Source organism: Leptonychotes weddellii, chromosome 2, assembly GCF_054177405.1.
Source record: "Leptonychotes weddellii isolate Sample4059 chromosome 2, ASM5417740v2, whole genome shotgun sequence".
Classification (NCBI taxonomy): Eukaryota; Metazoa; Chordata; class Mammalia; order Carnivora; family Phocidae; genus Leptonychotes; species Leptonychotes weddellii.
Genome location: NC_138370.1, coordinates 99,047,542 through 99,068,867, shown reverse-complemented (window position 1 = coordinate 99,068,867; position 21,326 = coordinate 99,047,542). Strand labels below are relative to the sequence as shown.

The 21,326-nt window shown below is 38.5% G+C and overlaps 1 protein-coding gene across 1 annotated transcript in view; it reads left to right on the top strand.

The window, feature by feature from the left end:
* LOC145720140 (uncharacterized) overlaps positions 1-19,286 on the top strand; it is a 102,794-nt gene extending 83,508 nt beyond the window's left edge. The window contains exons 3-4 of the mRNA XM_081812025.1: positions 16,459-16,559; positions 17,652-19,286. Coding sequence (XP_081668151.1) covers positions 16,462-16,559; positions 17,652-17,877 — 324 coding nt within the window. The 5' untranslated portion in view covers positions 16,459-16,461 and the 3' untranslated portion in view covers positions 17,878-19,286. The remainder of the gene's footprint in view (positions 1-16,458; positions 16,560-17,651) is intronic.
* The last annotated feature ends 2,040 nt before the right edge of the window (positions 19,287-21,326 follow it).

Sequence of the window (21,326 nt, the reverse complement as noted above, 5' to 3'; positions counted from 1 at the left end):
CACCTGTGGGAACCAGCACAAACACTTGCCACCTAGCTTGCTAACACTGCATGTCCCACCCCCATGTTCTCCTCTGGATTTGCCCCATCCAACCTGCCCATTTAGCAAGAGTCTCCTTCAAAGTGTCTCTAGCTAGGTCTCATTCTGCAAAAAGCCCTGACAGTGGCAAAACACCATGCCAGAGGTGCCTGGGTGGCTCAGTTGGTTAAGTGTCTGCCTTTGGCTCAAGTCATGATCCCAGGGTCCTGGGATCAAGCCCCACATTGGGATCTCTGCTCAACAAGAAGCCTGCTTCTCCCTCTCCCTCTGCCTGTCACTGCCCCCTGCTTGTGCTCTCTTTCTCTCTCTCTCTCTCTGTCAAATAAATAAATAAAATCTTAAAAAAAAGAAAAGCCTTCACACTCTGATTCTATAAACAGTTTCTCCCATATTAACAACAACAACAACAAAAAGCAAAACAAAACAAAACAAAAAAAGGGCTCCTGGGTGACTCAGTTGGTTAAGCGTCTGCCTTCAGCTAAGGTCATGATCCCAGGGTCCTGGGACTGAGTCCCACATTGGGCTCCCTGATCAGCGGGGAGCCTGCTTCTACCTCTCCCTCTCTTCCCAACTCCTGCTCTCTCTTGCTATTTCTGTCTCTCTCTCAAGTAAATAAATACAATCTTAAAAACAAAACAACAACAACAACAACAAAAACACATGCCAAAGTGCCTCTCACTCTAGGGAGAGGACATGATACCCACACACACCAGTTTTGCTGTAATCCCATTAGTACACTGGGAGCAGACATCTGATCTGACTACTGGCCCCACCCATCAACAGAAACTCACAGGGGGCAGCATAAAGAGAGAGCCCTGTAGTTCAGGGTCACTGCAACCCCACCAGACAGATATCTGGTCTGACTGTAGGTCCTGCCCACCAACAAAAGCCTCTCAGGGGACAGCAAGAAGCTTATGGAAACAAACCGACTGAGCCACACCATGACTTATTTATTCCATAACTGGAAGCCTGTATCTCCCACTCCCTTTTACCCATTTTGCCCATCACCCTATTCTCCTCCCCTCAGGCAACTGTCAGTTTGTTCTCTGTATTTACAGGTCTGATTCTGCTTTTTGCTTGTTTGTTTATTTATTTTAGATTTCACATATGAATGAAATCATATGGCATTTGTCTTTCTCAGTCTGACTTATTTCACTTAGCATAATATCCTTCGAAGTTGTGGCAAATGGCGCAATCTCATCCTTTTTCAGGCTGTGTAATATTGTATTTACCCAAAAAAATGAAAACATTAATTTGAAAGGGCATATGCACCCCTATGTTTATTGCAACCTTATTTACAATAGCCAAGATATGGACACAGCCTAAGAATCCACTGATAGATGAATGGATAAGGAAGGTGTGGTACACACACACACACACATACACACATGAATATTGTGCAGCCATTAAAAAAGAGAGAGGTTTTTAAGAGACTTTCTTGCTGGCTTCCATATGAAAGAAAGGGCACAAGCCAAGAAATTAGGGCAGCCTCTAAAAGCTAGAAAAGGCAAGAGAATGGGTTGTACCCTGGAGCTTTCAAAAGGAACACTGTCCTGCCTGCCAACATGTTGCAACAAACAAGACCTCTAAAAGCTTTAAGCTGACATGGTCCTTCATGCTTAAGGTCTCTGAAGATAACAAAGGGATTTTTTTAAATTGCTGTTCATGTAAAAACCTCAAAAGAATTTTGATTGACTTTTTTGGGTCTTGTGCTCACTTATGGCCTAATTGCTGTGTCTAATAAGATGGATGTTTTGACTGACCCAGGGGATGTAGGGGCATGTGATTGACATCTGTACCAAATGAACCTAGTTCCTGAAAGGAAAACTCTAGACAGGAAAAAACAAAACAAAACAAAACACTAAAATGTTTTACTATAGCCCTCAATCCTATAGCACAAACTGACAGTGTAGTATGATTCTTTTGGCATTTTTGCCAGTAGAGTTGAAATATCAAGGCATACCAAGAAGCAAAACTATCTTAGAGAAATTCACAAGGATGGTGATAAGGCACATGAGAAGATAGGAAAAAAATAATGCAGATTTTCTCTTAAATATTTAGCTCATTGCCTTCAATTAGTTTAAAAATTTTCAAACGTTAAAATTATTAATAATAATAACAACAAAAATAATACTATTCTTATTGATGCCAGTATTATGGGTCACAATGTCAATTTCAGCATCAGAAAGTTTAAAAACAGTATGTCTGAGCTGTTGGTTGAATCTTTTTTTTTTTTTTAAGATTTTATTTATTTATTTGTCAGAGAGAGAGCACAAGCAGGGAGAGCTGCAGGCAGAGGGAGAAGCAGGCTCCCCACTGAGCAGGGAGCATGTGGGACTCGATGCCAGGACCCTGGGATCATGACCGAGCTGAAGGCAGACGCTTAACTGATGAGCTGCCCAGGTGTTCCTGAATCTTTATTTTAATTTAAGGTTTTTGGCGGCAATTTTATTTGTGCCTATAGTACTTTTGGTAAGATGCTGCCTCTGGTTCTTTTGATGATTCACATGGTCTTACTGATCATGAATAGCACAATCTTTCTTCTCCTTTATGTAGAAGATAAAACAATGTTGGAAGATATATTCCTCTATTTTACATAGGCTAGTACGGTGCTAGAATTATGGGCTGCATGGATGTCACTCTTCCCTATTCCTCCTTCTCTTTTGTGCACACTGTGACCTAAGGGTAACAAATTAGGATCTAAAAACTACAACTCCAGGGGCGCCTGGGTGGCTCAGTTGGTTAAGCGACTGCCTTCGGCTCAGGTCATGATCCTAGAGTCCCGGGATCGAGTCCCGCGTCGGGCTCCCTGCTCGGCGGGGAGTCTGCTTCTCCCTCTGACCCTCCTCCCTCTCATGCTCTCTGTCTCTCATTCTCTCTCTCTCAAATAAATAAATAAAATATTAAAAAAAAAAAACTACAACTCCATGTGGAGAACCATCTACACTGCCATATGATTGTTTTCTTCTCAGCCACAGCTGCATTTGTGTGTGTCATCTCACTGCAGGACTCAAGGAGGCTGTTGAATGAGGAAGATTCTTTGACATAATTTGGCTGCTTTCCATCCCAGGTGACAAGTCCTGATCTCTTAAAAATAGGCAAATGGTCCCCCTGTAGCTCTCTCTGCCCATTTCCCATGCTTGGCTTCAATGCATTATTATCCTTTTGCTGGAATGAAAACTCAGTCATAGTCACGCCTTGTTTGCTTATGATTCTTTCTTTTTGCATTAACATATGAAGGTTTTTTTCCTTCTTTTAAAGAGATAGGAGTAGTACTGCAGTTGTCAAGCATTTAATATATATAATTGGAATCCATTAAATTGGATTCTTATTGTAGCTAAGGAAAGACATGTTTTGTACCTGCCTCACCATGCCCCCATGTTAGCGCTGCCATCAAAGATGGTGGCTGCTACTCTTCTATGTTGAGTTACAGCCACAAATCTGCACAAGGAGAGAACCCTCCTTTGCTCCTGTAGTCTGTTTATCCCCAGGTTTGGCTGAGCTGAGCTGGACTAAAGATAGGGAAGGAAAGAACAGAGAAGTATTGGTCCCTAAGTACACACAATCCTTATCCCATAGCAAATTAAAGGCTTATCTTCTGCTATCATTTACCTTCTTTTTTTTAATTTTAATTTTTTAAATTTAAATTCAATTAGCCAACATATAGTACATCATTAGTTTTTGATGTAGTGTTCAATGATTCATTAGCTGTGTATAACACCCAGTGCTCAACACATCACATGCCCTCCTTAATGTCCATCACCCAGCTACCCCATCATCACATCCACCTCCCTTTCCACAACCCTCAGTTTGTTTCCCAGAGTCAAGAGCCACTCATGGTTTGTCTCCCTCTCTGATTTCTTCCCATTCAGTTTTCCCTTCCTTCCCCCATCATCCTCTGTGCTATTTCTTATATTCAACATATGAGTGAAAGCATATGATAATTATCTTTCTCTGATTGACTTATTTCACTTAGCTTAATACCTTCCAGTTTGTCCATGTCAATGTAAATAGTAGGTATTCATCCTTTCTGATGGCTGAGTAATATTGCATTGTATATATGAACCACATCTTCTTTATCCATTCATCTGTTGAAGGACATCTCAGCTTCTCCCACAGTTTGGCTGTTGTGGACATTGCTGCTATGAACATTGGGGTGAAGGTGCCCCTTCTTTTCACTACATCTGTATCTTTGGGTAAATACCTAGTAGTGCAATTCCTGGGTCATAAGGTAGCTCTACTTTTAACTTTTTGAGGAACCTCCATACCGTTTTCCAGAGTGGCTGTACCAGCTTGCATTCCCACCAACAGTGTAAGAGGGTTCCTCTTTCTCCACATCCTCGCCAACATTTGTTGTTTCCTGTCTTGTTAATTTTAGCTGTTCTACCTGGTGTAAGGTGATATCTCATTGGGGTTTTGATTTGTATTTCCCTGATGACAAATGATGTGGAGCATTTTTTTCATGTGTCTGTTGGCCATTTGTATGTCTTCTTTTGGAGAAATGTCTGTTCGTATCTTCTGCCGATTTTTTGACTAGATTTTTTGTTTTTTTGGGTGTTGAGTTTGATAAGTTCTTTATAGATCTTGGATACCAGCCCTTTATCTTTTATGTCATTTGCAAATATCTTCTCCCATCCCATAGGTTGCCTTTTAGTTTTGTTGCCTGTTTCCTTTGCTGTGCAGAAGCTTTTTATTTTGATGAAGTCCCAATTGTTCATTTTTGCTTTTGATTCTCTTGCCTCTAGAGACGTGTCTTGCAAGAACTTGCTGTGACTGGGGTTGAAGAGGTTACTGCCTGTGTTCTCCCCTAGGATTTTGATGGAATCCTGTCTCACATTTAGATCTTTCATCCATTTTGAGTTTATCTTCGTGTATGGTGTAAAAGAATGATCCAGTTTCATTCTTCTGCAGGTGGCTGTCCAATTTCCCCAACACCATTTATTGAAGAGACTGTCTTTTTCCCATTGGACATTCTTTCCTGCTTTGTTGAGATTACTTGACCATAGAGCTGAGGGTTCATTTCTGGGCTCTCTATTCTGTTCCACTGATCTATGTGTCTGTTTTTGTGCCTGTATCATGCTGTCTTGATGATCACAGGTTTATTTAGCTTCCTTGTGTCTATGACAATCTTTGTCATGCCTATGATGGAACTGTGGGTGGAAGGTTTAAATTATGTGTGTGTGTATGCAAGCACATATACACTAAAATTAAGCAGTTTATCATAATTATATAAGGGTTGGTCCCCTTCATTTCATAATTTAAAAAATAGCACATTTTTTTATGTTGTCATCCCTTAAATTCAAAGTAGCTTCCCAGTTGTATTATGAACTGCTCCATTCATTTTCCATTCCATTTTGAGTTACTGTGTATTCTTCTGTGTGTTCTTCTGTGACATCATCTCTGGAAAAATGACATTCATTGATATATTCAAAAGTCAGATATTTTAACACTTAGACATTATAATCTTCTCTGTCAAATAATCTTCACTGATATGGACTCATCTAAAAAATATGTTATTTGGTAGTTTACATGATTTAGGAGGAGGAAGTAATAGAGTATTGTTGACTTCTAGAAATATCTATTATTAACCATTAATTGAGACTAGTCCTCAATTTTATGCATATATGATAGGGATGGTATGGACAGTCCAAAATAATAGATAGATATTGACAAAGTGATATAACCAGGTTACATTTTGTACTGGATTAGATAAAAAGTGTTGAAATTAAAAATTACCTGTTGCCAAAATTGCATGAATGAATCTTTTGGAATTTTTAGTTTATTCCATATACATGATTTTATGTATACAAATTTGGTCTGATATGCAGTTTTTTATTTAGTCCAACACAGGCAAATCTTCTAGCAGTGATGGAGCAGATGATTTTTTTTCTCCATTTGAGCACCAGATTCAGAGGTTAGCTTGTGTTCTGGGCCCTGCTTTGGCCTGTTGTGGCAAGATCTCGGCACAGCAGAAAGCATAGAGGTTCATGTTTTAGTGCAGGGTATGAGCTCACTGAATTATTGAATGGAGTGAAGGGTACAGTAGCCTCTGCTATTTCAATTATTTTTTTTCTTTCTCACCAAACATATCTGATTAATTAACACAAATAGAAAGATGTGTATATACTATATATTGATAAACTTACAACTGTCTATCCACTTAGATATTTATAAAAACACTGACGGGCAAAGAACATTTTCAAATGTAGGTTTAGTATTTTTATTTGTTGTTTGAGAACCCACATTTTTCAAAGAAAACAGTGAAGCCACATTGCTCTTCCTGTAGATTCTTTGTTCCATTTTGTTCCTCAGCTGAACTCCTTAATCTCCATTTTAATATCAATAAATCATTAACAGAATGACTCCTATCAACTCGAACCCATTGTATTTCAGGCCACTATGTATGTGTGTGTATGTGTGTGTATGTGTATGTGTGTGCGTGGGCATTTTTAAATTATTTTCTGTAGTAGCTCTTAGGAAATAGAAATAGTTTCATTTACTACAACGAATGCTGTCCTATAATGTAGACTTCAAATTTCCTTCCTTGCCTGTAGGCTGCATATGGAATAAGTTGACAAAGGAGGTGAGAAAGCAAGTAGGAATTGAAAGTCAAACAGCTGCCCTATAGGCAGTTGACAGAGCTGACCAGAGGTTGACAGTGTCCTCATAGTCAATCAAAAACACCTACATGTGTTTTGCATATTGATTTATGCCTTGGTTTGGACCTTTACATGTAAGGTTCCCACATCAGGAAAAGAAGTTTCTGATAGCTCTTTTGCTCTTAACTCTTGCTGTCACAGAAGTGCCAATTTGAGGCAGCTGGGGATTACATGGACAGATAGTTTAGTTGCATGTGGATTATTTTCTTTTTCTTTTTTCTTCTTTCCTTTCCTTCAGTTTCACAGTATTGTTTCTTTTGGCTAATCTGGTGCATTCCTGGAAAGTTTATGGGACTAGCGGGAGTGTGCTGCCCTAAAGCATATCTAGTTCAGCTTCCTTGTTAAGGCATGTTGGTCCTGGCCTCTAGTGGAGTGGGTCTGTTTTGGCCCCTTGAGGAAGGGAGTATCCTGTCTCTCTTAATAATAAAGCAAAAAGATGACTCCAAAAGAGAATTGGCAGCCACCAAAGGGGATGCTGTCCAGTTCTCCTCCAATACATACACCTCCTCCTGGGCAGATTTGTGAAATCTCTCATCAGTCTTCCATATGGTTAGTCACATGTTTTGCTTTACTCTGTTTTACTTTATAACAATATTGTGAGCAGTTAACCAAAGTTAAAAGGTTAGTGTAAGTTATATTAATACTGCAGAACTGATGTGCACCATATACATACATTTACCAATACCATATAATTGTCTTTCAAATCATTGTGTCCTATCTTATCAAGAAGCTTCACAAAACAAAAGATTCTATGGTCAGCAGATGTATAATTTTCCCAGGGATTGGACCTCTAGAGAATGAAACTAGATTAGCTAGGAGGAGAGGCTAAATATATAAAAATTAATATATAGTCAACTAATGTTTGTTTTTGTATAAATCACAGTAATGCATTTTTCCATCCTGGGAATAGTGAACACATTTATTTCAAAGCTTTCTTCACTGTCTATTGTGAAAGTCCTGAAGGAAGTTATTTTCAGGTAATTGCTCTCAAGCACCTCATATTGGTATTGACAAATGAAGGAACACTTTATGTTTCCGTACCATTGACTATTTATTCCTTCATTCAACAAATACCTATTTTATGCTTACTTTTGGCTCTGTGCTTGGCATTAGGCACACAAAAATTAATAAAATTGCTCTCCTTGTTTGTTTTCTCAGGTGGCAGGGAAGGTAGTATAAATTTGTGGCTTTGCAGAGTATGATGAGAATATGTAGAAAGGAGCAGTCATTTCAGTGAGGTTAAAGGCTATAAGTGGGGATGAGGACGGAGTCATAAAAGGGTTTACAGAAGGAAGATTGCATAGAAGGAAGAGTGGACATTATGTGACCACAGGACCTGAGTGTGATGTCCAGGTCTCATTGGGGGCTAGGACACGTTCTTAACCTCTTGGAACTGAGTTTCCTCAGTAATAAAATAAATACAATAATTAGGCCAATCATGGAGTGTTTCAAGGACTAAATGTGACACTGTCTATGAAAAAATTTGCTAAAATGCTATACCAATGCATAAGTGAGCCTTCTTGTCATCATTTGGAAACCATGTAACAAGACTACCAGGGCTTTGGGAACAAGACCGAGGACCCATGATGGCATCCTGAAAAGCAGGGACAGTAGGAAGTCTTGGGAGAATGGCACATAGTGGAGCATGGTGGATGGGTACGTAGACTTTGGAGTCAGACTGGGCAGCTTCCAATCCCAGGTGTCCCTTTGGCAAGTTACTTAAACTCACTATGCCTCAGTTTCCTCATCAGTAAAATGGAGATTATAGTACTTAGCATAATTGGGTTGTTACGGTGATTAAATGGGTTGTGTATAGCACTTAGAACAGTTCTTGGGACATCAGGAGCATGATTTAATGTTTGGTTGTGTAAGTACTTGTATTAGTTATCTAGGGCTTCTATAACAAAATATAAAACCGGGTGTCATAAGACAACAGAAATTTATGCTATCACAGTTCTGGAGGCTAGAAGTCTCAAGTGTCAGTAGGGTTGGCTCCTTCTGAGTGCTCTGGGGGAGGATCTGTTCCATGCCTTTCTTCTTAACTTTTGGTGTTGCTGGCAATCTTAGTGTTTCCTGGCTTAAGGATGCATCACTCCAGTCTCTGATTCTATAATCACATGGCATCTCCTGATGTGGTTCTGCATCTCTTCTTTTCTTTTTATAAGAAAGAAGGGCCCACCCTTCTCCAATATGACCTTGTTTTAACTGATTACATCTGCAATGATCCTATTTTTAAATAACGTCACATTCAGAGGTGCTGGGGATTAGGATATCAACAAAACTTTTTGGGGGGACACAATTCAACTCAGAATGATACTTATTTAAAATATAAATAATACAGGCTTATCTAGTCTGTGTGAATTGAATAACTCAATATGTCATTAATATCTTCAATATTATGAGATCTGTGAGTTTCTGTTTTGAATTTCAGGGATGGTATGGGCCACCTCACATCTGCAACATCTTTTTTTGTCCTGGAGACCAGAAAATCCAGTGGCAGTTGCACCTGATTTAATTAACCTTAGGTCCTCCATACTTTTAATCAAGGTCAGTGCCTTAATGAGGTATTCGGTTTATAAGGTTGTTTCTCCCTTTTATAATGTGCACCCACCCACCTCCCCCCACACAGACACATGCACACAACTCCTACTATCTTGGTCCCTTTCTCCTTCAGCTACTGAGCTACGACCACTAGCCTTTTGGCCTTCCAGTCTTTCTTTCTTTCTTTTTTTTTTTTTTGGTTAGTTGCCATCTTTTGAATTCAACAAATCCAAAACTAAAACTCATAGCAGTTTAATAGTGTAATTATGGTGAAATTAGAATCCTTCAGACCTGGGTTTGCATTCCAGCTCTGCCATTTACTGGCTATCGTACCTTGATCGTGTTACTTTAACTGTCTGAATTTCAGTTTCCTCATGTATAAAAATAGAAACGATAATGTTTATATAGGACATATATATAAATGCGTGCTTTACAATAAATACCTCATAAATGTTTGTGAATGAATAAGTATATGAACCAAGCAATAAATAAATGGGGTTGTTGAGAGGATTAAATGAGATAATGAATGCACAGGGCTTAGAACTGGGAAGTAGTCAATAAATGGGAGCTTTTATTTTTATTCTTTTTTCCTCAATCCAAATTCCTTTTTTTAACTTCCTACATTTGTCAGTGGTTCTACTTTAACATCCTAGATTTAAGGTACTGTATTCATCTAACCAACCACCTTGTTTTATCAGTTTTCCATTTGAAATCCCTACAGAGGCCAATCTTTCTGCTGTAGTTATATTGACTTTGGAATCAACCCCTCACAACCTCCTTGTGGCATCATGTCTAGATGACAGTAGCTTCCATGGGGTCCTCCTTTCTCTAGTCTTTTCTTCCTATAATCCATCCTGCAATCCTTAATCATATTTTCCACCAATTGAGTTGCAGCAGTCCTACCTCTAAATTTTGACAATTTAGTCTGATTGATAAGACCTATTTGGGAATACTAACCACTTTTCTCTCTCTTCTTTTTAAACAGGAAGACAAAAGACTGTGTGGATGCTTAATTATCTATTTCATATTCTGATTCATTTCAAGCTTTTACTGCATGCCTTGATGTGGTTATGGTGGCAATGTTCAAAAGACTGACATATCCCTGGGGTTTTGGCAATGCTTGTTTAACTCAGAATTTGTTTGGGCTTTTAAATTTTTCTTGGGCTTATTTTTAGTGATACTTGCTCCTTGAGTGCCTTAAGTTTTAAAACTGTACATTGCTTTGGTACAATGAAAGGTACTCAGATTCTCTGTGGATAGGAATTTGTCCAAATTGAGTTTTGATCTATGTGCCCAAAACTCAGGCTGCAGAAGGACAACAACCCCATCTATGAGGAGAAGATCTTTGAAGAACTTGTAGTTTCTTGCACTAGAAGTCAATCAAACCATGCCTGAAAGGTACCCCATACTTTGGGCTAGATTAAAAAGGAACATGTTCCATAAGGAAACTCTGTCTGCTTTAGATGTAACATAAAAAACCATAAGGTTATATTCAGTGTATGACCACACAAATAACTTGAAGTTGGTCATGGTCTATATGCTCAAATATTACTCACTAAAACAGCTATCTAAAATGAGCTCTTCATCCTGCTGAAGCCTTTTCTGTTTAGCCAATGTGATTTTTATCAATCCTAAAATCATGTCTACTTACTAGTGTATGATCAAATTAGTCCTTTCTACTCCATGGTAAACCTATACCTCAGTTCCCAGTTTCACTAAAAGTGATGAGTATCTAGAACATGGCAAAAGCCAAATGACATCATTCTCACTGGGGTAACTAATAATGAATAAAGATTTAAGCTATGACTCCATAAAATTACCAAATCCAGTAGAAACAAATTGTGATTAGATCTGGTCAGCTAGTCCTCTGTATATGGGCCCTTCCAAAATAAATCCGTGTATTTCCTTATTTTGAATAACAGAACTCATCACCTCTGTTTCCAGTCTACTCCAGATTGAAAAATTTTGGCTCAACCACCAACTGCTGGCATAATCTTGGGAAAGCCACTCACCATGACTGGACTTTAATTTCATCACTGTAAAAGGAGGAATTTGGAGTTCAGTTTAGATCAAGATTTAGTTCAGTTTAGATGAAGATTTTTAAAATTCAAATATTTTTGGAATGAGGTATTGTAACCATCCATGGCCTGGCTAACTGTCTTCTTGAAAGAGCCTGTTATAAAGCATAAATCACATTATGTTACTATTGTTCTTAAAATCCTTCAGTGGATTCCTATCACAGTCAGAGTGAAAAGAAAGTCCTGCTAAGGTACAGACACTCCATAACTTGCCTCGCAGAGAGCACTTTAGTTTCCTTTTCCGTGCTCACACCTCTTCTCACTGAAGTCCAATCACACTGCCCTCCTTGGTATTACTAAACATACCACATACTTCACCTTTCTTGGTGAAGGGTGTTTGGGCTCCTCTTGTTCCCTTTCTTTGTATTCTATCTTCCCAGCTATCCACCTAACTCGCTCCCTTACCTCTTTCAGATCTTGACTCAAATGACACTCTCTCAATAAAGTGTTCCTGGCTCTCCTGATCTAAAACTGCAGGCTTCTCCTACACTCCTTCTTCTTAGTCCTTGCTTTATTATTCTCCTTAGCATTTATTTAACATGTAACATACTATATATTTTGTTGATTACCTCCACTTCCCAAAATCTAAGGGATTTTTGTCTGTTTTATTTACTGCCCAGCTAAAATTTGTTGAAAAACTGAAGAAAAGAATGAATGAAGGATAGACATGTGTTCTGTTGGAAATCACACCAGAGTCTATTGGAGCTTTTGATTCTGATTTAGACTGGTAGCCACTTGTGGACAAAGCTTCTGTCCTTTCTTGACCACTGAGTAATTACTCACATGAGAAGATAAAACATCTCATGTGGGTTTTGACTCGGGACTGGAAATCTTTTATCACTGAGCAAATGAAAGACAATCATCTGTTATGCAATAACAGCTAATTAGGTATATATAGATGCAAATCATTCCCAGTTAATTAAAGTAGCACTTTGCTTCTCCTTAAAATCATCTCTCTCTCTCTCTGCTATTATATTTCAAGTAGATTTCTGCTACAGTGTTTTGGGAAAAATCTTTAATTACTTTAAATCCACTGTCCTAAAAACATTATCTGAAGCAAAGATCCTCAAGGCCTTAAAATAATCTTTTTAGTTTAAACGAATTTAATTAGTTAAGGGCCATAGAATATTGCAGCCAGCTTTAGGATAAAATGATGAGATTATTTCTGACTTCATGTGCCTTACAGATATGATCTGTCAGTCACTGTATGTAACTGTATCTAATACAAGTCAATAAAGCAAACAGTCACTTTGGTGACGTTATACTCTACTGAAAATATGGACCACTTACGAAAAGCCCATGGAATCAATAAAAAGACTGGAGTTGTATGAATCAGGGAACACTACATCAAAAACAAATGATGTAATGTATGGTGATTAACATAACAATAAAAAATTTTTTAAAAAGGACTAGAGTTGTATTTATATGAGACCATGTCAGTCTCATTTGTTCCCTTTAAAATACAAATCTGCTCTAAAAGATGATGAGTCCGGTTTTTTGTCCACTGGACTTGCCCCTTTCAAGAAGCTCCTTTGAACGACTGATGTCCAGTCTTCAGGATCCCATCCAGCAAAGGCATACCAGCGGTGCTGTGTCAACGGGGATGATTTGTGGCCTTCCAAACAGGCTTCAGAGGAATTGCTGGTTTCAGACATTGGTTGATTAGCTTGATGAAGTGAGTTTCAAGATGTTTGTTCCTTCTGTTCATGTTCATTTTTTAAGGCTTATGTATTCTTGGTATTCTCCTTCTTTCTCTGTGATGTTCAGTTCAAAAATGTTTGAGATCCCAGGGCATGTATTGGTGCAGCCTGACTCATTATGTCCTCAGACATGCGTGGAGTTTGACAAATCATTTGGGATTTTTAAGGCAAACTTGGAGATGTCTAGGATTGGTTAGACCCTATTAACAGGTGGTAAGCACATTGCTGAGAAGTGTCTTTTGCTGCACTCAGTTAATTCCCATCAAATGCTGACTGATCCCTGATTACAGATCCAGTCAACAACCTGCTTGCTTTTGAGCCAGCATATTAATCTATGCAAACCACAATACCGTCCCTGCTTGATCCCATCACTAACCTCTTCCCCGTGCATGGCAAGGGTATGGGAATGATCTGGTTTCTTCAACCTGCAAAATTAAGGGTCACAGTTTGGTTCCCTTCCACATCTGTTCCTCTTATTTTCCATGGACCATTTCTCAGTTGCCACCCAAAGAGATGAAGGCAAAACCCCAGCTCCAAGTGTTTGGACACCAACACAAAGCTGCCTGGGTCTGTGGTGAGGCCTATGTGGTTTAGGAAACTACACGGCTTGTTTGAGTTTTCCAATAGTGTAAAGTAAAAGAATAAGATAGACAAGGATTTCTATTTATTTTCCAGAGCCATGGTCATTTTATTTTGTGATTCATTCATCTAGAAAGTGCTTTAGAAGGAATTTGCCACCTCATATGGTCTGGTATCATGTACCACCATTTGAGGCCAGGGGGTATGCTTGAGGTTTATAGATTTAGAATTATTTTTTCTCTTCAAGATCTAACTGATATGCAACCAGATGCCATAAGGAGCCAGTTATGAACATTGCCTTTTTATCAAGTTCGACAGCCTTTGACATAAAAGAGCAGGATATTATTTATGTTGGATTTTCATTCCCTTATACTCCTTCTAAACACCTATCCATTTTTTAAGATTCAAACCAAGTGTTGCTTAATCTCGAGCCTTTCCTTACCAACATGTTCTCTCCAGATACAAATGACTTCTTTTGACTTTAAGCCCCAGAATAGACAAAGACTTTTCTCTTAACCCTCAGTTTAATTTGCTTACACTTAAGTCTAATTGGTTTCCCTAATTAGACTGTGAACTCACTCAGACTTGAAGACATCAACATTTTTATCATTCATCTTTGAAATGCCATTGCCTGGCACATAGTGGGCTCTGGACAAATGTTAGTTGACTAAAAACAAATTTAATGAATAGACTCAATGTGCATGGTGTTCACTGGATATGCCATGCTACTTCAGAACTTGAGTCTGTCTTGTGGGCCAAGTCTTTTTTACCCATAATGGCCTGCTCTCTCCTCTGCCTGGCAAATTTTTTTTTTTAAGATTTTTTTTTAATTATTTCAGAGAGAGAGAGAGGGAGAGAGAGGGAGAGATCACCAGTGAGGGGGAGGGGCAGAGGGAGAAGCAGACTCCCCACTGAGCTGGAAGCCTGATCCAGGACTTGATCCCAGGTCTCTGGGATCATGTCATGACCTGAGCTAAGGCAGACACTTAACCAACTGAGCCACCCAGGTGCCCCAAATTTTTCTTGTTCTTTACATTGATACTCAAAAGTGAGTTACCAGTAGAATATTCTCTGTTTCCCAGACACTGTTAATCAATCCTTTCTCTTTGTCCAGAGACCCATTAGCACTTACTGTATACTACAGTGTGTGTGTTATTCGTGTATTGATTGTTTTTTCCTTTCAGTGGTGATCTCCTGATGGGTCAGGTTCCTGTTTAATTTCAATTTTATCCCAAGTGCTCAGTGCAGGCCTGGCTCAGAGACCCAGAGATAGTACCCAGTGAGAATGTACATCAGAGGCCCACTCCAATCCCTGATGTTAATCAGCTGTGGAAGTTTGAACACAACCCTTGATCTTGCTTGGCCATGATATTTGATCTGAAAACCAAGAGGCTAAAATAGAACTCCAAGTTCACTTCCAGCTTCAGGTCTTTATTCAGCGTGTCATCCTGTTTTTCACAGCTGTGCATTTTGCTCCTTTCTTCATTTGGGTCCTTCTTACTTACAACTCTGCTTCTCATCTCTTTGCCTATTTTCTCATTCAAAAATTGTTTTTTTCCCTGTGTCACCTAAATGTGCTCAAACAGTCAAATACAATATTATTTGCTGAACTGAGAAAGATACTTGTTAGATGTATGATCTGGATAAGTTACTTAATCTCTCTATAGCTCTGCTTCTTTCACTTTAAAGTGAAGATAAAATAACAGTGCATACACTTCATACGTTTGTTGTGAGGATTCAGTTACTGACTACTTATAAAGCTTTTAAAATGTTGCCTAGTGCAGGGTGTGTGGGTGGCTCAGTTGGTTAAGCATCTGCCTTTGGCTCACGTCATGATCCCAGAATCCTGGGATCGAGTCCCACATCAGGCTCCCTGCTCAGCAGAGAGCCTGCTTCTCCCTCTCCTCCCTGCTCATCGTCCCTGCTCATCCTCCCTGTTCGTGCTCTCACTCTCTCGCTATCTCTGTTGCTACCTCTGTCTCTCTCAAACAAATAAATAAAATCTTAAAAAAAAATAAAACATTGCCTGGTGCATAGCAAGTGAACTGAGTGCTTTAAATTACTAACGCATCCCCATCCTCCATTGTCACAATCAATCAGGAGTTGACTATATCTACTGCTTCCTAGATTATAATACCTTAGATGTGACTGCGATAGTTATCAGCAAAACTTTCAGGAAATTACACCACTTTTTTATCACAAAATCTAAATTAAAATCTTATTACTCATTTATTTTAAATATCACATTCTTATGCTTTCATAAGTGCCACTCAGAATTTATTTACAGTGGGGTATCACGTAGTTAATTCCCTAGTAGTCCAAAAGGTAGAGTATAGTTATTATTAAATAGTTGTCTAATATGAAGCTTTCATTTTACAAGTTTCATTACACTTCAAAGTTAGAATACACACCAAGCTGTAATGACCATTGTGAAATGTGTTAGAGTCTAGAAAAGGAGAGGTCTTTAGAACTGGGTTTGGCCAGATCTACACAGTGGTCTAAAATATTGTTTTCCAAATAAAATACAGATTTGCTAAGTAACCTGAGTGCAACAGCATCCGAAAGATATAAGACATGTTGGTGAAAGATTATTACGGTTCAACATTTTTCAATTTGTGCTAAATTTGGTTCTCCTGGACATGAGATAGAAATATCTTTAAAGACCAATCCCCCTATTCATGTGCAATATGTCACATTTGAGAGAAACTGTGACTGGTATTCACCCCCCAATGAGATGATGTGTGTTTATATTTGGGTATGAGGGATACCTGCAGCAAGGGTAAAATCCCTATACAGTGAAAGTCAAGGAGCATTTAATATTTGTAAACAAGTTTAGCAAGAAATTATGTTTTCTGGTTTCAGGAAATGAGCAGCATTTTCAAAAACAAGACAGAACATGAAGAGAACTGGAAGAAATGGGAAAACCTACATTCTGGTGTCAGACCCAATAGCTGTATCAGTAGGTAAGTAATTTGACCTCTTTGGGCTGTGCTCTCCACATTTGTCAAAGGGTATGTGAACCATATTTCTATGTGTGGATGAAAGATTGTAAAAGAAGGAGACCTTGAGTAAGGAGCTCTGTTGAGAGGCCACTGTAGAAGTCCAGGTGAGATTTCACACATCAAGCACGATTCACAATTTTATGATGTCCTTGCACTTACCTGTTGAATAAGGATGGATGGTTTTGTTAATAAATGGAGGAGGCACTCTGAAAGGACTTTCAGTTCCAGAATTGCTCTCATCTGCTCATCAGTTGCCTAAAATTTTCTTATAAAGATTATGTCTATAGTCCTGTGGGTGTTTTGTGTTATAGGTGAAAGTGTAAATTTAGATGAATCATCCTCTTAATAAATATAATAAATTCTCTAGCAGAAGGAAATGTAAAATATATGAACTAAGACAACAAGGAGAGGTGTAGTGGGGCTTGTGGTGAACAAGAGAATGTGAGCCGGTCCCAATTCTCCTGCAGCCCATCCCTTACACAAAACCAAGTAGTCTTTTATAACAAAAGAGGAACATCCAGATTTTTATGTTTAATTTCCCAAGTTTTAAAACACTCAAACAAAACATTTGCAGGGCACATCTGGCTAGTGGACCCCTCTTGGTCACCATCGCTCCATAGCTCATGTCAATCCTTCTGAGAGATTGAGGAGAATCTTGACCTCCTCAAACTGGTAATGGTATATGAGCAGAAAAGAAATACTTTGAGAACAGCAATTTGTCCTGTTGGAAAAACGCCTCCTGCGTTTGACAAGCAGCCAGGCTGCTATGGCGCATTAGTCACACAGAACAGCATGTTCTATAGATAGGCCAGGGAGCACACCAGTTGTGCTTAGGTGCCTGGCGTGGACCGTGGCCGTCCACAGCCGGGCGCTCAGTCACACGGCCACGTCTTCACTTGTTCTCTGCAGGGTCTTATTCCACTTCCCCACAGTGGCTCTTTCAAGTTCTTTAGCTTCCCCTATTCTCATGTCTCTTAAACTATGGATTTGTTCTTACTCCTGCTGAAAGTCAGGGCTATCAATAATGAACTTCTTCCTTTTGGTCTTGCACAGGACAGAGGAAGTGGCATTAGCCTCTACCGTCCCATCATTTTCTCCAGTCTCAGAAGAACGGAGTTTCTTTTTTCTACGCTTAGCCTGTCCCACAGCTGCTTCGAGCTGGACCCCTTTCATCTCGTTGAGCATCAGCATCAGCCCTTCTCGTCTCTGTAGTTTCAGTTTCTCTCCCTCTCCCTCTCCCTCTGCCTCCCCAACCCCATTTCCAGGGGTTTGTCAGTAAGCTCTTATCTTTCCTGGGTAACGACATTTTCAAGAAGGCAAAACCAAAACCAACTTCCCATTGTTCTAACTCCGTGTCCCCCCTTGCTTCTGTCTTCTCTCTCTGGCCTCTTGCCTTCCCTCCTGAGGAGAGTCTGCTCTCACAGAATCCAGTTCCTTTGGTCCCACGTGCGCTGTAACTCCTATTATCAGGATGCCTCACACAGGTCCTCTTGAACATACTCTCGCAAAGTAAATATCTCATCGGTAATGTATAGTACAAACGTTTCTGATGTTGATATATCTAGGATTTGCTTCTATATACGTAATCTAGGAAAAGGAGAGGTGGATGTAAATACAGGAGAAATGAGGGTGGCTGTGTGTTGATAATTGTTGAAGCTGGGTGATGAGTTCTCTAGCAAAACCTCAGATCTTCTAATTCCAAAACCAAATAAATCTTTTTTATCTGTCAACTTATATGACTTCTTATTGGCCTCTAACCTTTGCTACTACTATCTTCCCCAGGACACTCTTCTCCCTTGGCACTTCTGGCTCTCTCCAGCACCACCTCTTTCTGTCTTCTCTCTGTCTCCTTGTGGTTTTATTTTCTTATTCCTCTTCCTTAAATGCTGGCATTCCCTGGGTTATGCTTTAGGCCTCTTCTCTTCCGTACATGTTCACAGAAGCTGAAGGAATGATCTGTCTTGATTTCAACTACAATCTAAAATATATTGACCACTTAATCTGTATCTCAGTATATCTTGGGCTTCTGATCCCCAGTCCCATATTTTCAGTTGGATTGCCTCCAGCAACATTTCCCAAGCTGAACTCATTCATTATCTCTCCACTCCGCCCCTCCTGCTCCTTATTCTCTAATCTTACCTTAGCGGCTGGGAAATGCTTGCAGTCTTTCAAGATTTATCTTTTCTAGTAAGGACCCACTCCATAATCATGCCTTCCTCAGTGCCCCATAAGAGTGCACTTCTTCCATGTGGAACATTCCTTATTCTTATTCTTCTCACTCCATACATTGCTTTCCCCTTCTCATGCTGTCACCTTCCACAGGTGGATAAGACATCAGATTCATCTTAGTATTCCTATCCTTCCCAGCACAGTGCTTGGCACATTATCAGTAAATATTTGTCAAAATAGCTAATAATGTGATCTTGAAATTTTAATGTTAAAAGGGACCATCTGACTCAGAGACTCTCAAAGAAGAGTGTAATGGTCAAGAGCATGCTCTCTAGAACCCCACAACCTGGGTTTGAATCTTGACTCTGGCACTTACTAGCTTTGTGATACAGGGGAAATCAAGTTGTAGTAAAAAGTCACTTAATGCTCTCGTCTTTGAGCTGTAATGAAATGAATGTCCAGATGCTAAATGAGCAGAGGAAAATTTAGAAATGTAATTTCTTTAAAAAATATGTTTTATATTTTTATGATGTCAAGACTTGCATTTATATAGCTAAGTCTTTTTTTCCTAGAAATAAAAATGTTCTAAGTTTATATAATGGAAATAAGTATAATATATACAGTATAGTATGTATACATACTATATATATATTGTCTTGATATTATGCAAGAATCCTACAACTACCAAGAGCCCTACCATGCAAACAAGTTTGAGGATCATTTAATAGAAATGAAAAATGAGATGCAGAAAGTTTAAATGGGATGCCCAAGGTCATACTATCCGTAGCAGAGCTGAGATTTGAATGTGGTTGCCTGAACCCCTGTGCACAATTCTTACAACCAAGACATTTAAACATAAAAAAAAAGCCTAACATTTTGTCAGTCTGTTGGGTCTTAAAATAGTTTTCTTGCAATGGTATTATTTTGATAGTAAAATACTGTACACAGAGATGCATGTAAAAAGTTGTAAAATTTAACCAACTGAAAGTAAGAAATTAATGGCAAATAAGAGAATTTATGAAAACTATTCACCGAAAAATATTCTGAGACTTGACAGAAAAAATAAGAAAGTATTCAAACCTCAAAAATACATGGCCACATGCTTTGATTTGACATATAATTTAACATTTCTTTTCTCCTCAATTCATCCATCTTTTCTACAAGATCTCAAATTTCACTGTCTTGCCCTAAAATTATGTTTTGAAATCTGTTTTCAAATCTGTAGTCCCTATATTCTGATTTCTGTCTTAAATGTATACTTAATAAAGTACATTTCTTAGTACAGACATCGCAAAACTGCACAAGGAAGGCAATCATGTCAGTGAGTTATTTCAGATTATTCCTGTAGCTGTGAAGGAAATCTGTGGACTGTGTTACTGTGAATCTCTGTGCGGCTTTCTTTGTTGTAGATATACTACTTCAGCATATCTGAGGCCTGAAATTTTCAAGCTAATTGCATTTGACCAGCTCCTGAGCCTTAGTTCCTCCCTACTAGCATGACTAGTATAAATCATTGCTATTTAGAGAGACTCCATAATGAATTTTGCAGAACAAAGAAATGAGAATGAAGAAAGATGAATGGTTTTAAAAATAATGATTTTTCAAAATAATGATCTTTTGACTTCCTATACAAAGACACATTTAAGTAAATGAGCTGTATTACAAGAGGAAATCAATTGTCCATTAATCCATAGAAGTACCATACAGATGTTTATCTTATAGAGAAGACCGCTAGAGTGTCTAGCTTCTTTGAGAAATAAGAAGTATTTTATGCAGCTGTGTGTACCACTATGTTGGCCTATCAAACTGATTTCCTTTACCTTCATGTGTCCTTCCTACTTGGCTCTAGTAACAGCCAGTTCAGTAACCCACTTAGTACTTGATTACATATATTCTTGGTCATGTGTTTTATAAATATTTCTGATACTGATATGATATCTGGAATTTGGTTTTAAACAATACAGGAAGGAAAGAGATGTGTGGGTTAATGGTGGAACAAGACTATGTGGTGCTAATTGCTAAAGCTGGATGATGAGTCAATGAGGATTCATCAGCCCATCTTGTATATTTGTATATCCTTAAAATTTTCCATAAAAAAAGTAATAATGCATATGCTTTTAGATTTGTGTGTTTAGAGGTTGAGTGTGTGTGTGTGTGTATGTCCATCTTTAGCTTTTAACTATAAACTTTTGAACCATAAGGATGATAAATTTTATTTTCAACTAAGTCAGCAGTTTGTGGAGGCACAGAACTTATATATATTCATTGCTAGAGGAGAAACAAAAAGCATAAAACCTTGACTCCAAGTCCTCACAATCTAGCTGGGAGAAACACCAGACACAAACAAAAAATCTTGGAAATGAAATACTAATACAAAATTTAAATAACATTTTGTGAGAATAATAAGAGATTTAGACACTATGAAAAATCTTCAATAAATTATACAACTTATAATTTCTGTATTTCAGTTGAGAGGAACATCACTATAACTTAGAGAAGTTTTATTTAATTAAGTGGATTTAAGCTGATTCTTAAAATGCAGGCCTTAGCTAGGTAGAG